The sequence below is a fragment of the Vombatus ursinus genome, unplaced genomic scaffold, assembly GCF_900497805.2.
Source record: "Vombatus ursinus unplaced genomic scaffold, bare-nosed wombat genome assembly UNPS02011369.1, whole genome shotgun sequence".
Taxonomy (NCBI): Eukaryota; Metazoa; Chordata; class Mammalia; order Diprotodontia; family Vombatidae; genus Vombatus; species Vombatus ursinus.
The window spans coordinates 5,474,150-5,485,272 of record NW_020951147.1 but is presented as its reverse complement, the minus strand read 5'-3'; the positions used below and the strand labels follow the sequence as shown (position 1 = coordinate 5,485,272).

Here is an 11,123-nt window from a genome sequence, read left to right as displayed (position 1 = left end):
ATTAAGGGAGAGTAGGAAAGGTTTCCTGTGGAAGGTGGGATTTTAACCAAGATCTGAAGGAAGCCAAGAGACAGAAATGAAGAGGAAATATATTCAAGGCATGGGGCACAGCCAGTGAACACAAAGAGTAGAGAAAAGTGTAGAGATCCTGGAAAGGTAAGGGGCCAGTCTATGAAGGGCTTGAAAAGCTCTCCAGCTCAATAACCTTCAGTGATTCCCTATTACCTTCAAAGTCACCACTAGATCTCCACAAACATCTGGTCCCACCCTCCCGCCTGGCTCCTTCCTAATGAAAAGCCAGTGCCAGAAATCTCCTGATTATGGAGATTTCAGCTTTGCTACTCAACACTCCTTGCCCTCCTACCAAAAAACAAAAACTCCCAAAGCCTCCCTTTATCAAGGACTCAGAATTTTCCAGCCAACTCTTTATTTCTCACCAGCTGTTCTCCCAGGTCATAAAACACCATGCTCCCCATCCTCTATTGGCCCCCATATCCTTCCTCCCCTTCCCACTTTTCAGCTTCCTTTTGTAAATTTTCTCCCCTGCACCACTAGATTGTAAGCTCCCTGAAGGCAGGGACTATCTTTCTTATGATTATTTTCTGCTAAGGCACAAAGTTGACAAAGGTCAACATTTATTGACCATGACTATGACTATGAAAGTCCTTTGGCCTTTAAAGCCCTTCCCAGCCTGGTCATCCCTACCTTTTCAGTCTTCTCACACTTTGTTCCCACACCCAACACATACTCTATAGCTCAAATATACTGGTCAACTTGCTATTCCTTCAACAGGACAGCCCCATCTCCCACCTCCGGGCCTTTGCACTCACCGTCTCTCCTCCTTGAAATGTCCCACCTCCACCTCTTAACTTTCTGCCTTCTTTCAAGATGCAATTCAAATCCCACCTTCTGCAGGATGACTTTCTTGGTCCTCCCACCTGCTAATGCCTTCCCTGAGAGGTTACCTTCCCTCCACTCTGTAGCCCTCTTTAAGGCATGTAGTTATTTATATTTTGTCTCCGTCACTACAATGTGAATTCCTTGAGGGCACAGATCATGCGTTCACCTCTCTTTGTATCCCCAGAGCTTAGCACAGTGGCACACAGTAAGCACTTAATAAATGCTTGTGTAACACTGGCGCTTTTACAGAAGAATATTTACTTCCAAAGATGTAGTCACAAATACGCCAACATATCCCCCCAAAATGTGAGAGGCACAATTCCCGGCCCCCACTGCCATCACCTCAGTTCCTGGGGAAGGTATGAGGATTAGGTTCATAGCTTAACGTGGTTCCCTAGAGCACAGTCCCAGTTTCAAGTCCAAACTCCCTCCTGCCTCCAGTCCCGACCATGCTGGGTTGGCTGGCTACACCACCTACCTGAAATCCAGGCCCCAAGGTCATCATGGCCCTAGACCTGTAGAGATCCCCTCTAAACTGAAGAGGATCTATAACACAGAACAGAAACAAGCGCCCCTAGCCCCATTTTTCTGAGCTGGGGGGGAGTCCTTCCCCTCTTACCAATTCAGTCCATAATACCCACGCTGGGCCCAGCAGATAGAAGTGGACAAAAAGAAGCAGCTGAGCAAAAAAAAAAGAAAAAAAAAGCCAAAGAACTCAGTATCGCTAGTTTTAAAGATGAAGGCAGGCAGCCAATCTAAGGAGGCTACCCTCACCCACACAGTGAGATGCATTGGGCACCATGTTAGAAATGGGGAGCCCAGGTTCCACTTGGTACCGTAATAAATGCCAGGTGTTGCTGGGAGCTGACTGAGTGACGTCCAATGAGGCTGGAAATGGAGACTTGAGCCAGGTTGTAAAGAACCTTAAGTACCAACCAGAAGAATTCTCTTGTGAGTCTAGAGCCAAAGGAGTCACTGGGACTGGGGGAGTCCAGGACTCCCAGGATGAGATCTCCACTTAAGGAAGTTGATTTGGCAGCAGATGGTCTGGAGCTGGGAGTCTTGAGGTAGGGAGACCCCCCCACACACCAATTCCATGTCTAACCCTAATTCCAAGGCTGTAGCAATAATCTAGGCAAGAGGTGCGAGGGGTCAGATTGAAGACATAGGTAGAAATGGCAAGACCTGGCAATTGATTGGATGGATGGGCTGAGGGAGTGGAGGAGGAGAGAATGATAATGTCACCTCCTGGCCACCCTACACTGCCTCCCAGAAATCACCTTGGATTTCTTGTACACATACTTATTTTACCTATAGATGTCAGTGTGGCATGGTGTGGTGGACAAAGAGACGGCCCCAGAATCGGGAAGATCTGAACTCATGTCCAGTCTCTGACTCATATCTGGTTGACCCTGGTTGGGCAGGCAGTCCCCAGCCAACTCTCTAAGACTACAGAGAAAGTGGTGACTTGAATTAGTGGAGGGAGTTTCCACCCCTGGGAATTATCAACATTAATGAAATCACAGGTCTAGTTTCCCTTCAAAAAAATGTATATAGGGTGCAGCTAGATGGCGCAGTGGATAGAGCACCAGCCCTGGATTCAGGAGGACCTGAGTTCAAATCCAGCCTCAGACACATAACACTTACTAGCTGTGTGACCCTGGGCAAGTCACTTAACCCCGTTGCCTAACCCGGAAAAAAAAATGTACATATACTAATCTGTGGATTTGTCTCCCCATTGAGAAGGTAAGCTCCTTGAGGTCAGGAACTGTTTCATTGATGTCTTTCTATCCTCAGACCTAGTAAACTCCCTGACACATAGTGGGTGCTTAATAAATTCCCTTTTTGTTTCGTTTTAAAGACTGGATCTCCCTATCTTGCAAGCCTAGGGTGGAAATGCAGGAACTACTCAGGATTTAGTCCATGGCAGATTAGTTCAGGAGTTTTTGACCTGCTCTGTTTTCAAGCTTTAAGTAACCCAATCCTCCCCACACCCAACCAATGACAGGGGCAGGCTCTCCATATTAATGTCAAACTTAGGGCAGACTCCCAATTGGCTTAACCCACTGTGTCTCAGAATTCCCCAGCTCCAGCAATCCACCAGCCCGGGCCTCCCAATGGCCAGGATTACAGAAAGTGCTGACCAATTCTAGCTGATTGATTGAATAAGTGTGTAAAGCTGGTCTCCCTGTCCTCAAGGCTGTCCCCCTATCCCACGGTGTGCAGCACCCTGGGAGGCACAAAAGGAGAAGATTCCTCCCTGAGCCTCAGAAGGAATCTTACTCTGTCTGGGTAAAGAATAAAAGAGGCATGCTCATTTGAGCCAAAGCCAGGCCAGTCGGGGGCATTTAGCTTTTCTCTTGGCCAGAGGACAGATCAGGCTAGAGCAGGAATGGGAAAAGCCAGGGAGGAAGGGCAGGGCCAGGAATTAGCTGGACTGGCAGAAGCTATGGAAATGCAAGAACTTAGCACAAACCGTTCCTTAAAAATGAACAAAGTTCCTCAGTACTCCGAGCGGTACAAGATCTTCCAAGCAGTCGGACTGTTTATAATTTATACCTAAAACTGCTTACACGTGTGTGCATGTGTGTATGTAAATGTAAACGCATATATACATATACATAAATTATAACCTGCATTAAAATTTAAGCTCTTTGAGAGTTAGGAGCTCTCCTTTTGTGAAAGGTAGCTATGTGGTAGCAGGAATGAGAGGGCTGGGCCTGGAGTCAGGATGGACCACAGTTCAAATCCAGCCTCAGCTTCATGTCCCTGGGCAAGTCACATAGTTCTGTCTGCCTCCATGTTCTCATCTGTAAAATGAGGATAATAATAGCCCCTATTTAACAGAGTTGTTCTGAGGATCCAGTCAGATAATCTTCGTGAAGTGCTAAAGCCCTCCCTATTTGGCTGTGTCCAAAATGCTCAGCCGAGTAGGAGTTTAATGAACGATTGGTACAAGCATGTGTTTGACGCTGTTTGCCAAGGATTAGCCAGCACAGGAGGAGAATTGTCCAATCAGATGGTTAGAGCCAGAAGGGCCTGAGGGACCACTGAGTCCAGCCCCTTTTTTTTTTACAGATGAGGAAACTGAGGCTGAGAAGTTCAGTGACTTGCCCCGGGTCACACAGACAGTAAGTGTCAAGATGGAATTCAAACCCAGCTTCTCCGACTCCAAATCCAGCACTCTCCCCTGTGCCCTGATGTCCGGCGCTTTCCCCCTGTGCTACAGCGAAAAGAAGGCTGATCTAACTCTAGGTGAGCTGGGGTCCTTCCCATTCAAAGATGGTGGGAGTCATGGGTCGCTGGGTAGTGCAGCGGACAGAGTGGATAGAGCTCTGGACCTGGATGCAGGAAGCCCTCGATTCCAATCCGGCCTCAGATTTCACCTTATTCTGATTTATTCAACCCCTGTTTGCATCAGCTATTACTCTTATCCATGGTCCTCCTGTCTATCTGCAGTAAAGTTGCTTTGGGGGCTCTCAAGAAATGTCCGACTTGAGGCTTCAGGATTCACTTGCTTTACAAAGCACAAAAGAGTCATTCACTCATTCATTCATTCATTCATTCATTCATTCCCCCAGACATTTATGGAGCATACGCCCTTCAGGCAGCCCAGCTGCCAGGCCGCTGCCCGGGTCCAGGGTGGCTGTGCCCTCCACATCCTGAGTGCTGAGCTTCACACCTGAGTCCCCTGTGGCTGCATTCTGCGATTCCACACTGGAAGCCTTGGGATAACCTGTCCAGCCCTGTGCCATGGACTCCCAAGATCCCCTTAGGGCTATCCAGCCATGCCGGCGCTGCTGGGAGCCCCCTGCGGTTCCTTGGGAGAAGGGCCCCCGGGCACAGCAACAACAGATGTTATGGATGTGGACGAATAGCATTAACCAGTGACATGTAGAATTGGAAAGACCCTTACGTCAATCAGTCACTAAGCATGGATTAAACACCTACTATGTGCCAGGCACTGTGCCAAAGACAAAAATAAAATGATCACTTAGCCAGTCAATAAGTATTTACGAATGACTAAAATGCATATAACGAGGCAGCTGGGTGGCACAGTGGATAGAGCACCGGCCCTGGATTCAGGAGGACCTGAGTTCAAATCTAGCCTCAGACACATAACACTTGACCCTGGGCAAGTCACTTAACCCCATTGCCTAGCCAAAATATTAATTAATTAATTAATTAATTTAATTAAATGCCTATAACGCTGTAAGGTTTGCAAAGCACAGTGCACATATGCTCTCATTTGGTCCTCACAACACCCCTGAGAAGCAGGGGCTGCGGTTGCCCACCTACTATGTGCCAGGCACTGTGCTTGGTCCTAGGGATACAAAGAAAGGCAGAAGACGGTCCCTGCCCAGGGTCAAACAGGAGCTGGGGGGGGTAAACTGCAGATCATCACCGGGGTTCGCACTAGCATGGAGGGGATGAGGAAAAGCTCCGGGTAGAAGGTGGGATTAAGCTACAAGACCCCTTGCGCCAGGAGTTGCCATTGGGAGATAAGCCCAGTGCCTCCCACTGGGGCCCTGGCCTGTAAATGATTGGGGAGGGGCTGGGGGGGGAGGTGCGGCCCTTTGGCTCCGCCCACTACCCGCACCACTAACACGCCGGCGCTCTGCGCATGCGTGCTCCCCCCCTCCCGCCCGCACCCAGCGCGCCTGCGCCCTGCCGGACTCGCCTCCCGGAGGCCAGCGGGTTGAGCTTGGGTGGTGCGCACGCGCCGGGGCAGGGCGCCTGCGCGCGGAGGAGTTTGGCGGGGTTTTTTTTTTTTCTTTCTCGGTCTGTTTCAGTAACCGGTGCCGGGCGGGCGGGATGGGGCCCGGGGGCGCCGGCTCCGTGTCGGCCGAGCACCTGGCCTCCGAGCTGCAGATGTTCGGCCTGGACTGCGAAGAGGCGGCCTACGAGAAGCGTGAGTGCCCCTCGCCGAGCCTTTGCCCCAGCCGTCTCCCGCCTGGCATGCCCTCTCCTCAGGCGCTGCCAGATTCAGCCGGAAGCCTTCCCCGACCCCTCCCCTAGCCCCCAAGTACTTGTGGGCGCGTGTGGGTGACCGGAGTGCCGCTGGCGTCTCCTCCATGAGAAATGAGCTCTTTGCAGAGTAGGGGTCATCTTGTTCGTACCCCCAGCACATAATGTGGGTGGAGGAAGGAAGCATTTATTAAGCGCTTCCTGTATGTGAAGCTCCAGCTAAAGGGAGGAGGGGCTACAGTCAGGAATGGAAGGTGGAGCCTGCCTAAGGCAGCTCACTCCAACCGTCTTTGTACCGCCCCCCCACCCCCAGCACTTAGCCCCGGGCCTGGTACACAGCAGGCGCATAATAAATGCTTGTTGGCTTAAGGTGGAGGCATGTCTGCCAGGTTGTGCAGGGTGCCACCCGGCAGTGGCCCCTCCTCCACAGAGGGGCATCTCCATCCCTTTGATTCGGGGGGCCAAGCTGTTCCTTCCCTCCGCATCCTCTCGGTTCTGCCGACTTCCCTGCATCTGCGCGCAGAGCTCTTCTTGGGCTTCTCTGGCCTCCCGAGCCGTCCCCCGCTGATGCCCAGCCCCGTTTTTCAAGAAGCTCCCTTGGGGCTTTATGGAAGTAAAACAGCTTCCCCCATCGTGTGGGGCGATTCTGGCCAAAACCACCGCTAGGACTCTGGGGATGAGGGGAAGTTCTAAACGTTAGCCTTGGGAGGTGTAGACACCTGCCTGGAGAGAGCGTCTAACCGTTCCAGGAGGGTTTGATTTTTATGAAGTGAAAAAACCAGAAGGTGAGCTGTGTGGAGGAAGGAGCGTCTGCTCTGTTTCGTCTGAGACGCCCCGGCCTTGAAGAGCGGCCCGGCCCTGATTTTTCTGTTGTCTGTGTGTCCCAGCAGTGGTGGAGCTGTGTCCTCTGTACAGGAAGACGGAGGACGAGCTGGTGGCCGAGCTGGTGGCCTTTAGCAGCAACACCGGCAAAGTGTATCTCACCTTGGAGAACCTCAACTCCTTCGAAAATGAGGTAAGAAAAAAAATTGAAGAGAAAGAAAGAAAGAAAACGGGGTAAGAGCAGAGAAATGGATACAAGCGCCCAGCATTCATTGTTCGGTAAATAATAACAGAACCACAGTTACACGCGAGGAGGGTGACTAAGAGTCTAGTTTTAATCTGAGTTGTGTCAGCTTAAGCAGTCAGAAAGACCCGAGTTCCAATCCAGCCTCAAGTACTCACTAGCTGCATGATCCCGGGCAAGTCACTTACCCCTGTTTGCCTCAGTTTTTTCAACTGTAAAATGAGGGTGATAATAATAGCACCTACCTCCCAGTACTGTTGTGAGGACCGGATGAGATATTTGTAAATCATTTTGCAAACCTTCAGCTACCTCCCCCTCTCTCCCACTACTGAACCTTCTTCAAGGCCTGTCTCTCATATCCCGTCTCCTTCCCATCCAGTAGGGCCTTGTCCCGACTGACCTCATACTCAGCTGTCCCACGTTTCCTCTCACCTTCATCTTCCTCCCTCCTGACTGGCTGAGGAGATTCCCCTCCCTGGTTCTCTTCCAGCTCCAGACCGCTGACCATTGTCCAGCTCTCTGGTATCTTCTCTCCCAGGCCCTGGTGGCTTCCTGTGGCTGGGATCATCCCAAGGCTACCCGGGCCGCAGAGCCTTTCCTTCTCCCCTGTACCTCAGGCCGCCTCCTGTTTACCTCGGGTGACGCTCACCAAGCCTTGCCCAGGTGTCAGGTATTTGTGCAGATTTTTCCCACACTGCTAAAAGTCTGGGGGGTTGAAGGCAGAGGCTGGGTCTTCTTCATCCCTGCCTGGCACGTAATGCACACGAACCTGGCACAGAGAAGGCCCTGAAATCATCGGGCTGAACGGCTTTGGTTTTTTAACACCTTTTAAAAAACTTAATGTGGTATACGCCCCCTTGTAGCCAGTTATTTTATGCAGTTTAGCATTGAGCAAACAAGATATTGGAACGTTGTTTACGTCTTCCTCGTGAAACCCTCCTTTTGTCACATTAGACATTAAACTTTGATGAATGGTACATTTTTTCAAGTCTAGCTTTGGGAAGAGTCCATAGGTTTTCTTTTTAAAATAGATTTTTATTGATTATCTTTTGTTTTTATATTACTTAAATTTCCCCTTACATCCTTCCTTTTCTTCACCCCCAGAGAGCTGTCTTTCATAATAAAGAATTTTTTTTTTTACTTTTTAAAAAATTTAAATTAAGTTTTTAAAAATAGGAAGAGAAAAATTCAACAAAACTGATAAACACATTGAAAAAATAGGACATCATATGCAATATTCCACACCCAGAACTGCCCTCCACCGTAAAAGAAGGGGAGGCGTCTTCTTATATCTCTCCTTTGAAGCCAGGCTTGCTGTTTGTAACTTCGTAACACTCATTTTTCACCGTCTTGTGGTTGTGATCCCGTTTCTGTGACTAATCATTGTGGGGCTTGTTTTCTCGGCTCTCCTGACAGTACTTTGTTCACGTCAGTCTTTTCGTGCTTCTCTGTGTCCATCACGGCCGTCATTCCTTACAGCAAGTTGATGTTCTGCAAATATTAGCCTTTGCAAAATCTCATCCGCAAGACGAAGACCCACGGGTCCCTGACCATCTTCGGGTGCTAAGGCTCGATTGTCTTATCTCACTCTACAGGGGCTTGTAGAGTAAATGGGTGTGAAAACCTGCCCTCTGCTGGACGTGTGTGGAGTAGGCCTGGCGCTGTCCAGGATCGTGACGCTGAGTCTAAATTTGGTACCCTGACTTACCCTGTGTGCACAGTGTGGGTTACAATAACATCAGTGGCATTTACTGAAAACAGGGTTCTGTTCTGGTCCCCCAAGAAGCTAAATGTCATTGTGTCTAACGTAAAAAAATAAGAATAGGAAACGTGAAGCGTAAACCCTTGGAGAGGTTGAGCTGCTTTCAGAAGAGGTCTCCGTGACCACATCCCTTGACAGGAGGTGGCCGGGGGTGCTCTCTGACATCCCCTCCCCTGCTGGCTCCTGCCTCCTCAGGGCCTCCCTCCCTCAGTCCTCTGTTCCCATCCCCTGTCACGCTCTCCCTCTTGGCCGATAATACCCGGTTTCTCCAGTCTCCAGGTCTTCCTTTACCCCTGCCATCCCATCTCCTTCCCTTTCACTGCTGAGCTTCTGAGAAGGTTCTTCCTTCCTCTCCTCCCTTCTCTTCAGCCTCAGCAGTCCAGCCTCTATTTTATCTTGAGGGAATCCTTTGAGGAGAAGGGATGGTGCTTTGTCGTTTCTTGGTTCATTCCTGGTCCCTCTTCACCTGATGCTGTATCCTGCGTCCCCGGGGGTTTCTTAGATGTCCAGTGCCCGGCTGTGTGTGCTGCTGGCTACCCTTCCTGTTGGATCCTATTTCCTCTTGTCCCCTTGTGGTCCTCTCCTGCTTCTCTTTGCTAATTCCTCCCCTCCCGGGCTGGCCCCTGGGTCTTCTCTCAGCCTCTTCTGTCACTGAACCCTCTTCCCCAGCAACCTCATGTCCTGTACTCCCAGAGTCACGGCTCACCTGCATGTGGGTCTCTGGCCCCGATCTCATCTTTAACTGCTGCACGATGGCTTTCCCTGGAAATGCCACCAGTCCCTCAGACACCTCGAATTAAAATCAAACTTTGAATTGTTGGCCATTTCCTCTGAAGGCATCGTTTCTGTCCGTGGCACCAGCCTTAGCCTCATCTCCCGTGTTTGAAGTCTTAGGGGTTTTGTTGGCACACCCATCTCCCTCCGCGGTGGGCTCTTAAGTCCCGTGCATTCCACCCCCAGGCATCTCTTATGCTCATTCCCACACACTGGAACAGTTACGGTCACTCCCAGGCAGGTATGTGGCCTCTGTCTCAGTCCAGAGAACCTCGGTCATCTGTGGCGGCTCCATTTTTCCCGCTGAGTGAACTTCAGGAGACTTTGACTGATATCAAGGCTCCGTACCACCCCCTGCCCCCAGCATTTCCAACCTCGTCTCATGATTTCCCTTCAGGAAATCCGCCCCAGCCTGTGCTGTCTCTGTCCGTGTCTTATCCCACTCTTGGACTGTAAGCCCTAGGAGGGCAGGCACTGTGTCTTCTCTTCCCTAGCACTTAATATCTGTTTATTGAATGGGAGCTAGCACCTTACGTTGACCTGGGCCAACACTGAGCCTTCCTTTCTTCCTCAGTTTCTGACCAAAAGAATCGCCAAAGCCCGGCACGGTGCCTCCAAGAAGGACAGCAGCCACCCGGGCACCTGGGACATCGTCTCCATTCAAGAGCTGTATCCTTTTCCCGTGAGGACGCGGGCCCGGGCAGCGTGTCCCAAGCCCTGGCCTCTCGGAGCTGGCGGCGCGGGTCAACGTCGAGCCGTTGTTTTCCATAACTCCGATGTTCAGGATTGAAGTTGAGGCCAAAGAAGAGACCCTGCTGAACTCTTACACCACGCCCTCCAAGGTGAGTGGACGCTTCCCCCAGCGCCAGAGCCTGCTCTCTGGAAATCAGTCTGGGTGGAAGGGAGAGGAAGTAAGTGGTAGGCGCTGGAGTTACCCGTGCCGAGCGCGAGTTTGTCCTGTCCCTCTTCAGCTCGAGGGGGAGCCGTTCATCCGTCACCGAAGAAGGGCAGAGATTTTCATTGTCTAGGGTTTGGTTTGGTTTTTTTAAATCACTTAAAATTTTTGTCATTTAAAGCTATCTATTCATCATATGAGATTGTACCGCTATCATCAGTGAATAAGCATTTATGAAGTGCCTACTGTGTACCAGGCACTGTGCTAAGCTCTGGGGATACAGAAGACCAAGGACGTTTCCTGCCCTCGAGGAGCTCCCAGTCTAATGGGAGAGAGAATAGACGTAGGGCTATGCCTATGAATAGCCAAGCTCTGGACAGGAGACATCGGGCAGCATCGATGGTGGGAAGGCCCCTGCATTGACAGGGAGCAAGAAAGACTTCTGCTGGATGGCGGCATCGTTGTCCTTGCTTGATTTGGGGAAACCAGTCTTGAAATGAAAAAGGTTCTTTTCTGTCCATTTGGGAGCATTCCTTTCAGCGAGCCTGGCCTCGTTGAGCCTCCAGAGGGAGCCCAAGTGCAGCCTCTGCCTCCAGTTCTAGGCAGAGATTTATTTCTTATCCTTCCTCCTCTGCGGCCTTCCCCCAGGAAAAGCAGAGCCCAATATTTCCCTCTCATCTAGGCTCTGACAAGCTGAGTTAGAGAAAGCGGATTCCCGGCGTTCCAGAGTCTGCAGCTTTTCCTCACAGTATGAGGCT

The 11,123-nt window shown here is 50.7% G+C and overlaps 1 protein-coding gene across 1 annotated transcript in view; it reads left to right on the top strand.

Annotated features, from left to right (window-relative positions):
• The first annotated feature begins 5,713 nt into the window (after positions 1-5,713).
• Positions 5,714-11,123, top strand: part of POLA2 (DNA polymerase alpha 2, accessory subunit) — a 22,254-nt gene continuing 16,844 nt past the window's right edge. Inside the window, exons 1-4 of the mRNA XM_027856069.1 lie at positions 5,714-5,812; positions 6,759-6,883; positions 10,045-10,139; positions 10,255-10,312. Of these exons, the coding sequence (XP_027711870.1) occupies positions 5,716-5,812; positions 6,759-6,883; positions 10,045-10,139; positions 10,255-10,312 (375 nt within the window). The 5' untranslated portion in view covers positions 5,714-5,715. The remainder of the gene's footprint in view (positions 5,813-6,758; positions 6,884-10,044; positions 10,140-10,254; positions 10,313-11,123) is intronic.